The sequence below is a fragment of the Exophiala oligosperma genome, assembly GCF_000835515.1.
Source record: "Exophiala oligosperma strain CBS 72588 unplaced genomic scaffold supercont1.4, whole genome shotgun sequence".
In the NCBI taxonomy this organism is placed as follows: domain Eukaryota; kingdom Fungi; phylum Ascomycota; class Eurotiomycetes; order Chaetothyriales; family Herpotrichiellaceae; genus Exophiala; species Exophiala oligosperma.
Genome location: NW_015622821.1, coordinates 1,378,039 through 1,393,046, shown reverse-complemented (window position 1 = coordinate 1,393,046; position 15,008 = coordinate 1,378,039). Strand labels below are relative to the sequence as shown.

At 49.7% G+C, this 15,008-nt stretch overlaps 6 protein-coding genes across 6 annotated transcripts; 3 read left to right on the top strand and 3 right to left on the bottom strand.

The window, feature by feature from the left end:
* The first annotated feature begins 273 nt into the window (after nt 1-273).
* On the top strand, nt 274-1,175 carry PV06_04639 (uncharacterized protein). Its single transcript, XM_016405558.1, has 2 exons — nt 274-735; nt 835-1,175. The coding sequence occupies exons 1-2, from the start codon at nt 627-629 to the stop codon at nt 1,014-1,016; spliced, it is 291 nt and encodes a 96-aa protein (XP_016263764.1). The 5' UTR covers nt 274-626; the 3' UTR covers nt 1,017-1,175.
* PV06_04638 (uncharacterized protein) lies at nt 1,126-2,750 on the bottom strand. The gene has a single exon (XM_016405557.1). It carries the CDS (start codon nt 2,424-2,426, stop codon nt 1,626-1,628), a length of 801 nt encoding a protein of 266 aa, XP_016263763.1. The 5' UTR covers nt 2,427-2,750; the 3' UTR covers nt 1,126-1,625.
* Nucleotides 2,751-3,115: 365 nt separating this feature from the next.
* On the top strand, nt 3,116-7,052 carry PV06_04637 (uncharacterized protein). The gene is made up of 2 exons (XM_016405556.1): nt 3,116-6,553; nt 6,608-7,052. The coding sequence occupies exons 1-2, from the start codon at nt 3,305-3,307 to the stop codon at nt 6,728-6,730; spliced, it is 3,372 nt and encodes a 1,123-aa protein (XP_016263762.1). The 5' UTR covers nt 3,116-3,304; the 3' UTR covers nt 6,731-7,052.
* Nucleotides 7,053-7,239: 187 nt separating this feature from the next.
* Nucleotides 7,240-9,242, top strand: PV06_04636 (uncharacterized protein). Its single transcript, XM_016405555.1, has 3 exons — nt 7,240-7,291; nt 7,343-7,762; nt 7,816-9,242. Exons 1-3 carry the CDS (start codon nt 7,248-7,250, stop codon nt 9,038-9,040), a joined length of 1,689 nt encoding a protein of 562 aa, XP_016263761.1. The 5' UTR covers nt 7,240-7,247; the 3' UTR covers nt 9,041-9,242.
* PV06_04635 (uncharacterized protein) lies at nt 9,241-10,248 on the bottom strand (the record flags this gene model as incomplete). Its single annotated transcript, XM_016405554.1, has 1 exon — nt 9,241-10,248. The coding sequence occupies one exon, from the start codon at nt 10,246-10,248 to the stop codon at nt 9,571-9,573; it is 678 nt and encodes a 225-aa protein (XP_016263760.1). The 3' UTR covers nt 9,241-9,570.
* A 1,089-nt stretch (nt 10,249-11,337) lies between these two features.
* Nucleotides 11,338-13,555, bottom strand: PV06_04634 (actin-like protein). The gene is made up of 2 exons (XM_016405553.1): nt 12,228-13,555; nt 11,338-12,171 (listed from the first exon to the last, which is right to left on the bottom strand). The coding sequence occupies exons 1-2, from the start codon at nt 13,311-13,313 to the stop codon at nt 12,109-12,111; spliced, it is 1,149 nt and encodes a 382-aa protein (XP_016263759.1). The 5' UTR covers nt 13,314-13,555; the 3' UTR covers nt 11,338-12,108.
* Nucleotides 13,556-15,008: the final 1,453 nt, after the last annotated feature.

The following is a 15,008-nucleotide window of genomic DNA, read 5'->3' as shown; positions in this document are numbered from 1 at the left end:
TCACCGTCGTGGTCGTTGATTTGTAGTTGTGGTGTAAGGAGTCGTCTTCCATTCTCCATGTTTGCCAGGTGTGTTCACCAACACATGTCCCCATCGTCTATTGTTCAACCGGAATCATTTCGTCGAAAGATATGATTCAATACCAGCGAGTGGGCGGGTTTGTGGTTGACATGCTCGCGGACTACGCGATTCGTTAAAAGCGGCAATTCGGGGTAATTAAATACCTATCCCAGAGAATCCCGAACCTCATCATTATGGATTTTTATATGACCGGGTAAACTTCGACCTATGGTCTACTTCACATCAGGATTTCTCACAAGAACTACCTCAATCCTCGAGGAGCATTAAACACCTAATAACCAGTAACCTACAACCAAAGTACTCTCCCTGCCCCCGTTGGCAACAGATAAAAAGGGGTCGGAATCTAAGAAGGCATCTATCGATATCAACTTGTTTCATCATTTGCGACGACGACGACGACGACGACGATGGGCTTCTAATTGATCCCTCGAGGGTGACTTGTGGCACCGTGGAAGCTTTTGACAGGAGGACGGCTTGATCGAAGAACCATCGAAAAGAACCAACGTGAACCCGAGAGAGAGAAGAGTTGAAAGAAAGAAAGAAAGATGGCCATCAAGGACTTTTCACCTATGAACAAGGGTCAAAAATTCGACGACTTTGAAGACCCCAAAGCTTTTGACAAGGATGATGATTGTTTATCCTGTAGGGTTCTGGGTACGTTTTTACTGCACTCGACGCAACTCTAGTGCGACGACAGCATCTTCATCTCCATCAATGGTCTCAAAAAACTAATCTGGTCTTGTTCTTTTTCAGGATCGACCGCCCTGACGTCGTTGGGAGTATACACGTATTACTCTGGCATGCAACAGTTACGGACTCAACGCAAGGTCATCGAACTCAGCAAGTCGAAATACAAGTACGGCTCACGACAATTAGGGATTGTGTCGTTGTCGGCCACGCTGGTCGGGTTGGGGATTTATCGAATGTTCAATTAGGTAGTCTAATCAATCGACGAACATACCAAAAAGTACTCATCTTCTCCTCACCAGGGATGATACGTTGTACATTTGACTTGTAATACTAGCGGACAGAGATTTGAAGCCCCAAATATTGAGTACTGGTTAAAACACATCAATTATTAATGCCGACAAGAGACCCAATGAAGGCTCTGTGTGGTGTTTCAAACGAGGTCAACTGTTATCAAGTCTACCTAGTATCTTGCGTCTAGGCTCGAGGATCCCTATCTAGGTAGGCAAGAAAGGAACCGGTACCTACGTGGCTAAACCCAGGTGATTGAAAAACAAAACCCTCATTCGTAATATTCTAGGTAAAGTAGGTTAGGGTACTGTCCGACCCAAATAAACCACCCCCGAAGTGCCAAGAGTTGCTCAAACATGAGCTGACAGATATATGATGATTGATGTTGATGCATGTTAATGAACAGAATACGCTATGCTGTTGATCATGTCGTCGTGAACAATGCCTCCCCCTTCCCAGTCCCCATATCATGTCGGATACTAGAGATTCGCTCTGAACTTCAGAAAATGCGTTGCGTTGCGTTTCTCAAAGCAAAAATTTGTCTACTTGACCTGAGGGATGAAACTTTATGATAGCCGGCCCCGTTTGTTGCTGCCGGCACCACCGCCAAAGCTGTCCCTCGGTCCGATGTTGGAAATGTCAAAAAAGTCGGGAAATTGTAATTTACGTTTGGTGCCTGACGTGAAGGTGAATTCTCGATTGTTGGGTCGAGTTCCATTCCGTTGGCCACCGTGTCGATGAGGAGTTCGACTGCCGTAGTTGTTCAAAAGCTCTAACCGGATAGCAGGACCGGATGAACTAGATGGTGTATTATTATCAGCTCCGTCGACACTTTGTACAGTCTCGTCGGTTTGCATGTTCTCAGGTTCGTTCGAGGACATGTTGCCAGTGAAATGGAAAACAGGTGTAGGAGGTGTTTGTTCCGAGTCCCTCGACGGCAAAGCTTCTTCTGTCTGTGTGGAAGACTCAACCTTGGGTGCTTCGGTTCGACTAGGTATTGAAGGTGCAGACCCCTCCTCTTTGACCGGAGAAACACTTCGAGGTCTTGGGTCAACTTCGCTGCGATCGTCATCCTCCTCGGTGCCCTGTTGGTGAGAGGCGCTTCCGTCATATCGTTCCGTCGCCCATTGTCTTACTCTCCAACCTTCACCATCCTGCAGGCCCAGGTTTTCCCGATCTAAAAAGCTTAACAGATCCTCGAGTGCTTCCTGATACCCAGCTTGTCGAGCAGATCCCTGATCTGTTACAGCGCTCTTATACAAGTTTGTCACCGATAGGGCGGCGTTTCGGAAAGCTTGGAGAAGTTGCTCAGGAGGTGCAGGCCGAGTAGAGGGAAGTGAGGTGTTGAGAGATCTCATAGAATCCATGTTGGCGTCAATGAAAGGGAACCTCTCTGTCGAGGTCTGAGAGCTTGTTCTTGATCCGTGATCAGTTGTCGGTAGAATCAGTCAAGGCAGCGGTAGATTGGTCTCGGATGGAGGGGTTTGTTGGTTGGTGCGTGGTGGCCGAGGCAGCTGACCGCTGAGACAATCAAAGTTCTTTGACAGTTGGAGAAGCGAGTGAATTGTGAAATGGCGGAGATGAAAGTCCTTCGGTATGCCCAGCTGTGATGCTGTGGCACTGGCAAATATGATGAGGTTGGACAGTTGAAGGTGGGAGGATGCCTATCACAGCGAAAACCCTGGTCATTCACTGAGAAACAGCTGCGGCGGCTTTCATCATTCTGGAAAGGCCGATTTAGCGGATGTAAGAATTCCCGTCACGTGGAGCAGTTTGGAGTGTGGTCTCCTGCCAAGCCTGTGTACAAAGAAAAACATCTTGTCTGACGCGCGTGACTTTGTGGGGCTGTGCACGTTTGAGGTGGTGGATTACTACAACAACGACGTTAAGACAGAGGTCAGGCTTTGTCAGACTGGAACGAGGTCTGTTTGTCACCCATACGGCATGTTTGCCGACTTTGTGGTTAACTTTTTGCTGCCAGTACTATGCGCGTGTCGTGCCTACCAATCACAGCACGTCACTCTAATGCGCGACTCTTCCCTCTGCATCCTCTCCATATCTTCTCAAAAGAACACTCAACGACCTTGTTTTCCCTCACTCATCTTCCACGGCCACAGACGTGTCTTTCATCGCGTCGCCGCACGAATCATCAGCAAACTCCCCATGCCCGCTTCCATCTCTGTTTAGTCGCGTGGTTTGCATCCATTGAACTATTTCAACAGGCCTCTCCGGCCGAAAGCCCACCATGGCTCCTATCAAACCCCAACAAACGGATTCTGAAAACTCCTCAGTAGCCGACATCTCCATGACAGATGCTCATAGTATTATCCAGCCGCGCAGACCCTCATTTGGTCATCTCAATCGGTACATGGACGACACGCCAGATTACACAGATTCAGATACGAATCCTAATACCACCACGAGTAGCGTAGCAGGTGATATCGTGGCACCGGACGGTCGCAAGAGACGTTCGGAAGCATTTCAATTGAGAAAGAGCATATTGGGAAGAAAACATGGACAGTTAGATGAGTCTAAAGAGGATGACACAATTCGACGATTCAAATATCTCCTTGGCCTTACGGACCTCTTCCGCCACTTCATCGAGACAAACCCCAACCCCAAGATCAGAGATGTTGTGGAAGAGATAGACCGACAGAACGCTGATGATGCGGCCAAAGCAAAGAAAGGCGTGTCTCGTAAAGGTGGCGCCGCAGCTGGGGCCAAGAGAAAGACGGAACAAGAAGAAGATGCAGAATTGCTGCGCGATGAAAAGCGTGGTACGGCATCTCAGACCATATTCCGAGACTCGCCTGCGTTCATCCAGGGTGGCGAAATGCGAGATTACCAGGTTGCAGGTCTGAACTGGCTCATTTCTTTGCACGAGAACGGTATCTCCGGTATCCTCGCTGATGAGATGGGTCTCGGCAAAACTCTTCAGACGATTTCCTTCCTGGGATATCTACGCCATATCTGCGACATCAAAGGACCACACCTGATCGCCGTTCCCAAGTCAACTCTGGACAACTGGGCAAGAGAGTTCAAGAAATGGACCCCAGAGGTCGATGTACTAGTCCTTCAGGGAGCCAAGGATGACCGTCATGCCCTGATCCAAGACAGACTTATCGAGGAGAAGTTCGATGTCTGTATCACAAGTTACGAAATGATTCTCCGAGAAAAGTCACACTTGAAGAAATTCGCTTGGGAGTATATCATCGTCGACGAAGCACATCGAATCAAGAACGAGGAGTCGTCGCTTGCACAGATTATCCGAATGTTCACTTCTCGAAACAGATTGCTCATCACCGGAACACCTCTGCAGAACAATCTGCATGAATTGTGGGCACTCCTCAATTTCCTTCTTCCCGATGTCTTTGGAGATTCCGAGGCGTTTGACTCATGGTTTTCGAGCCAAAACGACGATCAAGATACAGTTGTTCAACAGTTGCACCGAGTATTGAGACCTTTCTTACTCCGCAGAGTAAAGAGTGATGTCGAGAAGAGCTTGCTACCAAAGAAGGAAGTCAACCTGTATGTCGGTATGTCTGAGATGCAGGTCAAATGGTATCAGAGAATCCTTGAAAAAGATATCGATGCTGTAAATGGCGCTGGTGGCAAGCGAGAATCCAAGACGAGACTTCTGAACATTGTCATGCAGTTGCGGAAATGTTGCAACCATCCATATCTCTTTGAAGGTGCTGAACCTGGCCCTCCATACACCACGGACGAGCATTTGGTTTACAACTCTGGCAAAATGATCATTCTCGACAAGATCTTGAACCGAATGAAGGAAGAGGGAAGCCGAGTACTCATCTTCTCTCAGATGAGCAGAGTTCTGGACATTCTCGAGGACTACTGTGTTTTCAGAGGTCACAAGTACTGTCGTATTGATGGTGGCACTGCTCATGAGGACCGTATCGCAGCCATCGACGACTACAACAAGCCCGACTCTGAAAAGTTCGTCTTCTTGCTCACTACCCGTGCTGGTGGTTTGGGCATCAATTTGACCACTGCCAATATTGTTGTTCTTTATGACAGTGATTGGAATCCACAAGCTGATTTGCAAGCTATGGATCGAGCACATCGTATTGGTCAGACGAAGCAAGTCAGAGTATTCCGCTTTGTTACAGAAAATGCCATTGAAGAAAAGGTGCTAGAGAGAGCAGCACAGAAATTGCGCTTGGATCAGCTTGTTATCCAGCAAGGACGAGCTCAACAACAAGTCAAGCAGGCCGCCTCCAAGGATGACTTGCTGAACATGATTCAACACGGCGCTGAAAAGGTCTTTGAGACCAAAGGAGCCACTGGTGCTCTCGATGATATCGACGAAATTCTGCAGCGGGGCGAAGCTCGTACCGCAGAATTGAATAAGAAGTACGAAAAGCTCGGTATCGATGATTTGCAAAAGTTTTCGTCTGAAAATGCATACGAGTGGAACGGCGAAGACTTCACCCAACGCCGGAAGGATATTGCTGTTAGTTGGATCAACCCTGCCAAACGAGAACGCAAAGAACAATTCTACTCTGTGGATAAGTACTACAAACAGGCATTGTCAACAGGAGGGGGCAAACCAGCTGAGCCGAAGCCCAAAGTACCTCGAGCTCCAAAACAGGTGAACGTGCACGATTGGCAGTTCTTTCCTCCAGGACTTCAGGAGCTTCAAGAGAAGGAGACAGCCTACTACCACAAGGAAATCGGCTACAAGGTGCCACTCGCTGACGGAACCGAGGAAGATTTGAGTGATCGTGAAGCAGATCAACGACTAAATCAAGATGAAATTGACAACGCTGAGCCTCTTACTGAGGAAGAGAAGCAGAAAAAGGCTGAAATGCAGGAGCACGGTTTTGGCAACTGGAATCGACGCGATTTTCAACAGTTCATCAATGGATCTGCCAAATTTGGCCGAAACAACTATGAAGGCATTGCAAATGAAGTCGACAGCAAAGAACCTGATGAGATTGAAGAATATGCAAAGGTGTTCTGGAAGCGGTACACCGAGATTGCAGATTATGACAAGCACATCAAGACCATTGAGGCTGGTGAGGAGAAACTGCGCAAGACCAATCTTCAGCGAAAGCTCCTTCGGAAGAAGATGGAGATGTACCGTGTTCCCTTGCAACAACTCAAGATCAATTACACTGTCTCAACAACAAACAAGAAGGTGTATACAGAAGAAGAGGATCGTTTCTTATTGGTTATGCTGGACAAACATGGTGTCGACGGAGAAGGCTTATATGACAAGATTCGTGACGAAATCCGCGAGTCACCACTGTTCCGCTTCGACTGGTTCTTCCTCAGCAGAACTCCCGTCGAAATTGGCAGAAGATGCACTACTTTGCTCAACACAGTCCTGCGAGAGTTTGGTGACCCAGAAGAGAAGCTCACCAATGGTCATGGTTCAGGCAAAGGCCGAGGTCGTGACCGTGATGATGAGGAAGACGAAGATAACGACAGTGAGGCGGCACCTGTGAAGAAGAAGGCCAAGAATGGTATTGTGGTGAGATCTTGATCTGTTCTATCTATAAAACGTTCCTTGACTGACACCGAATAGAACAAAGCGGTCAAAGCGGTCAAATCAGGTCGAGGCAGTAAAAACACCTCACCTGCAACATCTCGAGCTCAAAGTGTTTCATCGACCGCCCCAGCAAGTAAATCAAAAGGAAAAAAGAAGTGACCTGTTTAGCCGGTTCGTCTGCCTTCCATGGTTCGGAGTAAGTTGCGTGGAGTTCATGATAGGATGCCGGAGGTTCTATCGGTGATTTCAGGGCCATGGAGAAGCTGGTATTGCATATTGAACTCAAGGTTGGGATCGGAAGTTTGAGATAACGACCACGGCAATGATTGTGTTATGAAGTTTCAGCAGATGGTGGGAGTTGTGATTTGCAGAATGCAAAAAATGGCGTTGAGCATAGGCTCCAGAGATGTAGACTTAGTCATACAGAGGAGCCACATCAATAGAGTCGTGATTCCTGACGATCATGAAGCATTTGTGTCCTGCAATCTGTAGATCACATACAGGCCGAATATGCAGTAGAGTCGGAGCAAAAGGGGAATCATATTAGTTATAAAAGCAGCGTGCAAGGATTTCCTGGTCAGGGCAAGTAGACCACGTGTAGATAAGCGATAAGCGCCGGCTCATCTACTATGACATTGGCCTTGATCGCATGCACATTGTATTGACCACTCTCGCCATGAGTGTCAATATCGACGCTCTCTATGTTTTCGATGACCACAAGTAGGTTTTCTTCGTATAGTGTGACCTGTTTCCGAGGCTGACATGATATAGTAATTGTGTGCTCGAGCATACATATGCCGGACGCCCACCCATACCCCAGGCTCTCATAGCCAGCTTCACCACTCGTCCCTCCCCTCGACCTTCGATACTTCAACTCTCAGACCTCGCACCTCCGGTCACTGCCTTTTCAATATCTCACTCTAGCCTGCTGCTAATAGCAGTCTCGAGTAAAGATGGACCATCTCTTGCAATCATAGACTTTCTTCATCGCCTGGTGGATGTATTTGAAGACTTTCTTGGGAGTCCCTTGTTGGCGACCAAGATCGAAGACAACTATGAGATTGTGGCACAACTACTTGGTGAAATGTGCGATGGAGGCATAGTGTGCAATACAGAACCGAACGCGCTGCGGGAGAATGTTGAAGTTTCTTCCGTGTTGGGGAAGCTCTTCACACAGGTTGGACTACCGGGGTATGAACCACTCTACGATCCAGACCCATAGAAAGCAAAAACTGACAATACAGATCATCGCCATCTTTGGGACCATCGAGCAATTTCTCCTCAAGTTTACGTCCGGCCGCAGTACAACCGAGCGGGCCAGCCATACCCTGGCGTAAACCGAATGTTCGACATACATCAAACGAGCTCTACGTCGACATCATCGAGACTTTGGCTGTCATATTCGCCCCGTCAGGTCGACCTATATCGGCCCGCTCTCATGGCTCGATAGCTTTCACTGCCAAGATCTCCGGAGTGCCCGACTTACTATTGACACTCTCGGCTCCTGGTGGCACGAGTAGCGCAAAGGCATCAGGCATCTCTCGCACCATGCAGATTCCAGGTTTCCACCCTTGCGTCCGCCTTTCTAGGTGGAAGGATCATCCTGGAGAATTATCGTTTGTTCCTCCGGATGGGCGTTTCATGCTCGCGGGGTACGAAACCGACCTCATGCCCTCCGACCTAAACACAGATACGCCACCCAGCAAGACCGATCGCATTTTCTTACCGGCCACAGTTGATCTACGACCGGCGACGGGAGCCAGTGGTTCCGACTTTGAAGCCCGACTCACTCTCAACAACAACTTCCCCGGTGTCGCCTCCAGTACGAAGCCGAGCAATTCCAGGACCAATTCGAGTGCCCTCGGAGGATTGGCTTTCGGTGGCAGTGGTAGCGGAAGCTCCAATGCTCCGTCGTTGGAAGCGGTCACGGTGACAATTCCTTTTCCCCAAGACGTGCGTAACGTCACCGAACTGAAGGCGTCACGGGGCGAAGCTACTTTCAACGCATTTGATAAGGTGGTCGAATGGAAGGTGCCGACCAAAGACGGCGCGTCGGTCAACGGTGTGGCCACCTTGACAGGATGTGTAATTGGGCCGCTGAAATCCGAGGATATCGACGACGAAGTTCAAGTGATTGACGCGGGCAAGTCGGGGTCCATGGCTGGGTACTATGACGAAGACAATGACGAAACTGTCCCTGAACACTCTGGACGATATGACGGGGCCGGGAATAGCGGCGGGAGCAATCAGGGTGCGACGAGCAGAAGAGCACAGGCGAACAAGGCACTGATGCCTCGGTCGATTTCTGTCTCGTTTAGCGTCAAGGGCTGGTTGCCGAGTGGGATCAAAGTCGATGCGTTGAGTGTGGATGTGAAAAGGTCCAAAGGTCTCGGAGACGGCGTGAGACCGTACAAGGGTGTCAAGTATCTTACCGTCAGTCGAGAAGGGGTGGAGAAGAGGATCGAATGAGTTTTTTGTTTTTCAGTCTGCGATTACGAGTTGCTTTTACGGAGGATTCACTTTGTAGAGCATTGATGAGAAAAAGAGGGAAAGGAATTCAAGTGTAGAGATTTCCATTTTTTGGGATTAAAAATGATGCAATATGATGCATATAAATGCTAAGTGGCTTTTTTCGGTAGTAAATAGAAAAAACAAAAGTGTGTTCATGAGATTTCGTAAGGTCATGATGAGGATGATGATGATGATGCTGGTGACGGGGGAAAATATAAAATGCCGGTGTTTTGATGCTGTTGTTATCGTTGTTTCCTCGGTCTCCCTTTCCTTTTGTTTTGGTTCCCATGTTTTGACACCCAAGACCCAAAAGATGTCCCAATGATAAGTGTTGTGTCCCCGGCCGGAAAAGCGCCACGCCAAATGATGATATGATGGATGGATTTGAGAAAAAATAAGAACAAGAAAGAGGTTGTCACGCGGTGTGAGTGTCCGTGAGGGTCGGGGGAGAGGAAGTGGTGGTGGTGGTGATGGTGATGGTTCTCAACTCAAGTCATGTAATAACCGACACCCATCAACTTGTTCCACCGTTTTTTGATGCCACGGTTGAAAACGTCGGCACCACTTTCGCTCCCCGTACTGCTGTGGGAAGTGAAGCTGTGGTCGCTGGATCGACGACGAGCCGCGGTCCCGGCCGCGCCGGCCGTGGCCGTGGTGTCGTAGTAACCACCGTCGTACCACCCTCGATTGCTGCCGGTCGTCGTCGTCGACGGTCTCCCGGCGTTGCCGCTGAAGAGACTGGCCGTGGGGACGGTCGACGATGTGGTGCTGACGCCGTTGTTGCTGGTGGCCAGGTTCCCGGCACCACCCCGACCTACGTGGTAGACCGGGGCGGCGTGACGTTCCTGAGAGAGTTGTCGTTCGAGTTCTTCGTCGAAACTGAAAATGGCCCTCTCCGAGGACGGGTGGACGTTGCCGGCGCCCCCCCGACCCGCCACGAACTGCCTCCGGGGGTGGGACGAAGACGACTGGTGGTGGACGAGGTTGAGCCTCGCCGCCGGACCGCTGGCGTCGACCCCCCTGGTGGTGGACGGGGGCGCTCGGGTCACGTTGCCCGCCCCCCCGCGGCCCGTGGAAAGGTAATGTGATGAAGGGACCGAAGGGTGTGGTTCGACTATGGAATAACGTTTGGGTGATGATGATGTCGTCGACGATGAGATCGACATTGTGAATATATATATCTGTGGTTGTATACAAAATGTAATGTATGTGTGTAGGTAAGAAGGTGGTGGTGGTGGTGGTGGTGAGGTTTTTGTATTTCTGATTGGTGGGTTAGAGGTAGAGGTAGAGGATGAGGTCGATCCTTGTTGTGTGTATGGTTTGAGATGATCAAATCTCTCGGTCAACAGGAGATATATAGTACTGTAACAGTAATGCTGATATGGTCAAGCTCGAGGCTCTGCTCAGATGAATATCCTGTCTGTCAAATAAAAGACAAAGTTGTACGTTTAAAATGTTTAGGGTGGGTTGATCTTTTAAGAAAAAAGAGGACGATCACGAGTATTTCAAGAATCTGGGGTTTGAGAATGTTTTTAAATAACAAAGTATCTACTGCCCCCGAGTCCAAGTACTCGACTAGTGAGGAAAATCATGACAAGGGGTATGGGGGCGTGTGTGGTTCGATGCAAATTTTCCCAAGGTATGTTGTTATGTGGTGTTCGCATAGGGGGGGCGGCGCATGGATGCAGGTTCACTCACATCGAGTATCCGTACCGGAGTACAAACGTGGTCGTAAAAGCCTAGCAAAGATGTCGCCATCAATGACACAAAGCCCAAACAAGGACCAAGTCTGGAGGATTTGATTACTCGATGGAAACGTCCAGGCGGGCGCTCCAGATGCCGTTAACTGCAAAGCGCCAGACGCCAGATGAAAATTTTCGCAAGGTCACGATGAAGACCTTACAGTACTTACTTGTTATGGAGTCGTAATACGGAGTGGAAAGAAATTGAGACAAGAGGAACACGCCGGTATGACAACAAGTGTGGCTCCCCCTTGCCCCGGATTCCAGCGGTACCAGGTACTTACGGTACAACCTGTACTCCGTATCGTTATGAGGAATTTTACTCGTAGGGAAAGTACTCAGTAACTAGTCGAAACGAGTATTAGCTGGCTACTGTACGAGTCACGGAGTCACGAGGTACTGTCCTGTTACAAGAATGCGCCCGTCGTATGTGGCAATCAAGTCCTGCCAACTCCATTGTGGCGCTTGTCATAGAATTTACATGATTGGTAGAGAAGATGAAAACTTCAATAACTTTAGTCATGCCGAGCCTTGCCGTGAGAAACTATGGGGTAATCGATCATGTTGCTAGGCGGGGATTGAGGTTTCCTGGGGGTAATAGAAACAACATGCCTCTCACCTCCTCTTTCTCTGACACCTTGACCAGGTACTGCGTACGGGTTTCTCAACTGCCTTGTTCCCCTGCATTCCGTCCAATGCTGCTGTACTCTGCTCGTAACAGAGAAGCAAACTATGCTCGTTCCTGAACCAGCCCATCCGACACGTGTCGTGCCCCTGGAGTCTACGAGGAGGTCAGGGTGAGGTACAGTACCAGTAGTATGCCAACAGACTCTCGAAGCAATCAGGTACGAAGAACTCTACAGAGTAGCTCAAACGAGTACTCTGTACCCATCCGAGTACTTCCCGGACAAACTGCGCCTCTTCTTTCCCTTCATGGCCGTCAATAATGACAGGTCCTGCTGTCCACATTTCCAAGAACAACTCGACTCGACCGACTTCCCACCCCGGATTTCGGCTACTGTCCCATCCCCGCATAATGCAATTTTGAAAGACAGCCGTGACCGATCTATTGAGTTGATCAGCAGACTTCAGAAAGCGAGAGCTTGTCATCTAGATCAGGCTTTTGGGCCGCCATCAACCTGTTCTGTTTCCGGATGCCGGCAAGTCGTGTGCGGCTCGACCAAAATCTTGGTTCAGCCAAGGTGGCCTCAACCTGGTCATGTCCTTCTGTCGGTCTGCAATCGCACTCGTGACCCTTCCCCCTGACGTTCAGCTCAGGCCAGCCTAGGAGAATTTGGTATGGATGATGTCTGGGTTCTCATGCCAATCGTCGATGCTGACCCACATCTAACCCCCGTCGTCAGTATTGCGTGCCATGTCGCCATCCCATGACAAAAACTTACCTTTCTAAACGTGCTCAACCCTGCCAGGATACTTCCACCAATCCACGTGCTATACTTCCGCTCCGGAGGTGCAAAGATCTTGATGCGCATGTCCTTGACCGCCAGCCGTTGCATTTCGTACAATAGTCGGTCAGGGAATCCTTTACACAATGTTGTACCACCACTCAGCACGACATTGCCAAACAGGCTCTTGCGAAGGTCCATGTCCGTTCTGTTGATGGCATCGACCACCATTTGGTGAACACCAGGATACTCCAGTCCAATCAGTTCAGGTTCGAACAGGATTTCCGGCGCTCGAAATCTTTCAGCCCCAATCTTGATCTTCTGACCGTCGGGCAGCACATATTCAATCTCCTTTTTCTCGCTCTTCCAGATCCCCTGCGACCAGTCCTTCTCTTCCTTGCGGGGGTCGAGAGCCACGTAGGCTGTTTTCTCCTTCATGATGCGAACAATTTCCTTCTCTGCACTGGTGTGGAAGACGTGGCCATTCTTTCTCAACAGAAGCTGCATGTGCTCCGTCACATCCCGTCCCGCCACGTCTATCCTGCGAATGCTACTCGGGATGGCGAATCCCTCGTACACGGGGACCGCGTGACTGACGCCGTCACCACTGTCGAGAACGATACCAGTGGTTCGGCCGCTGGCGTAAAGACTGAGGACTGCTTGGATGGACATGTAGATGGCGGGGACGTTGAACTGCTCGAACAGTATCTGCGCTGCAGTGTCTCGATTTTGTCTCGGGTTCAGTGGGGGCTCGGTCAACAGCACGGGGTGTTCCTCGCTCAGCGTCTTCAATTCTTGCTCGTAGACATATGTCCATATCTTTTCCATATCATCCCAGTCCGTGACGATTCCATGTTCCAAGGGATATCGGATCTTGAGGAGGCCCCTCAACTCCTGCGCCTTGGGCCCGATGAAGACATCTCCTTCCAAAGCTCCAGCGAGCGCCCGGACATGCTTCGGTCGACCGACGTAGGATGGGAAATATGCTCCAGGAAGGTCGTTGCCTGCGAACCCTGCACGAATAGTACCACTCCCATTGTCTAGAACAATCGGTACATTGTGGAGGGTGCCCCCGTCGGCCATGTTGGCATCAACTTATTTCAACCAGAATCAACGTGATCATGTAGTCATCATGACGACGACGAGAGACGGTGTGATTGAATAGCCATCAGGTGGCGTAGATGATGAGCTGAGAGTATGAGGGTAGATGGTCGCTGTTGGAAGAAACGACTATCAACAATTTCCACTCCCTGAAGCCAGATGCGCAGCCGCGTTGAAGCACCCAGTATTGTTATTACGGAGTACGGAGAACTGTTTGGCCCCAAGTCACGACGCGACGTGGATTCGAGTACAATACGAATACAGCCCAGTAATTTAGCAATACGGAATTCTGCCACCGCCTAGAAATTCCACCTCACAAACCGTGTTCCATCTCTGTCTTGACTGTTGTTCGTCCGATAGAAGCACTTGACGATCTCGTAACGATACGCCAACCTTTGCATACTTCTCTTGCTATTCTACAATTGACTGTGGAAAATTTCAGCCTCTCAAAATGCCGAAATATAAGTTTCTTACCCCTTGGTGAATGAATGATCAATACTGACTCTCTCAGCACTCTTTTGCGACTACTGCGATGTCTACCTCACCCACGACTCCATGTCGGTGCGAAAAGCCCATAACTCTGGCCGGAACCATCTCCGAAACGTGACGGATTACTATCAACGTGAGTCGTTAGAAGATTGAATCGCAAGAGCTGCACAGGTGCTAATGCCATCCTAGAAATCGGTCATGAAAAGGCACAATCTGTCATCGACTCGATCACCGCCTCGTACACTGCCGAAGGCCAGGTAAACCCTATGCTACAACAAGCAAGTGTTGGGTTTCCTCCTCCACCGCCGGGATTTCCAGGCATGCCCCCTCCACCCTTTGGCATGCCTGGGGCTCCTGCACCTGGACCCGGAGGTATGATTCCTCCTCCAGGTGGTCGTGGCATGCCATTCCCACCATTCCCACCAAACGGCCCTCCTCCGCCTAATCTCCCTGCTGGAATGCCATTCCCTCCTCCCGGCGGATTTCCTCCGAACTTTCAGATCCCCCCTCAAGGTGGTCCGCCAGGGAATTTTCCTCCTCCAGCTCAACAAAATGTGCCTGGTAATCCAAGCCCTTCAAACGCCTCTGGACCTCCAGGCCAAGCTCCGCCGCCAGGATATGGCATGGGCGCTCCTCCAGGAATGAACGAGAGCAGACGTTGAGAATAATAATCAGGTTGAACAATCCATGTGCCTCCTAAAAGATCTAGCTGCATCAGCGACTTTTCCCGACTAGGGCACCCAACATTATGCTGCCAGTAAAGCAGTATACCGAGATTCCAGCCGTTTCGTTTGGTGGAATTAGGTTGGGTTGACGAGAGTCTACAGGCGGGGCATCTGCGCAAAATGCATTGGACATTGCTGATTTGGAATTGAAAGCATGACAATGAGCCGTGGCATGCAAATGAATTATGAAATTAGTGGCTTCAATCAACAACCGGATTGCCGTTGCTCGTGATGACACAAGACGAGCAGGCCTGGGGATGGAAGTCACGATGGACGCTATGTTCCTCAGCCTCCTCTACAATGGTTCGTGTCACTTGTTTCAAGCGTTTGACGGTCACACCTATGGCTTTTTCAGAGATATTAGTCACCTTCATCGGTCCGTTTCTCATACCCATCATTACCGTTGTCGCCCTTGCGATTTTCATACATTGCGTACTTTTGTGTCGCCAAAACCGCGAACAGC

Excerpts from the sequence above, each read along its gene's own strand:
- PV06_04637 (XM_016405556.1), top strand. The coding sequence starts at position 3,305 with ATGGCTCCTATCAAACCCCAACAAACGGATTCTGAAAACTCCTCAGTA. Across the intron at positions 6,554-6,607 it reads AGGCCAAGAATGGTATTGTG|AACAAAGCGGTCAAAGCGGT; the intron begins GTGAGATCTTGA and ends GACACCGAATAG.
- PV06_04639 (XM_016405558.1), top strand. The coding sequence starts at position 627 with ATGGCCATCAAGGACTTTTCACCTATGAACAAGGGTCAAAAATTCGAC. Across the intron at positions 736-834 it reads TTTATCCTGTAGGGTTCTGG|GATCGACCGCCCTGACGTCG; the intron begins GTACGTTTTTAC and ends GTTCTTTTTCAG.
- PV06_04638 (XM_016405557.1), bottom strand. The coding sequence starts at position 2,426 with ATGGATTCTATGAGATCTCTCAACACCTCACTTCCCTCTACTCGGCCT.
- PV06_04636 (XM_016405555.1), top strand. The coding sequence starts at position 7,248 with ATGAGTGTCAATATCGACGCTCTCTATGTTTTCGATGACCACAA. Across the intron at positions 7,292-7,342 it reads TATGTTTTCGATGACCACAA|TAATTGTGTGCTCGAGCATA; the intron begins GTAGGTTTTCTT and ends GACATGATATAG. Across the intron at positions 7,763-7,815 it reads ACACAGGTTGGACTACCGGG|ATCATCGCCATCTTTGGGAC; the intron begins GTATGAACCACT and ends CTGACAATACAG.
- PV06_04634 (XM_016405553.1), bottom strand. The coding sequence starts at position 13,313 with ATGGCCGACGGGGGCACCCTCCACAATGTACCGATTGTTCTAGACAAT. Across the intron at positions 12,172-12,227 it reads GGTTGAGCACGTTTAGAAAG|ATGTGGGTCAGCATCGACGA; the intron begins GTAAGTTTTTGT and ends GACGGGGGTTAG.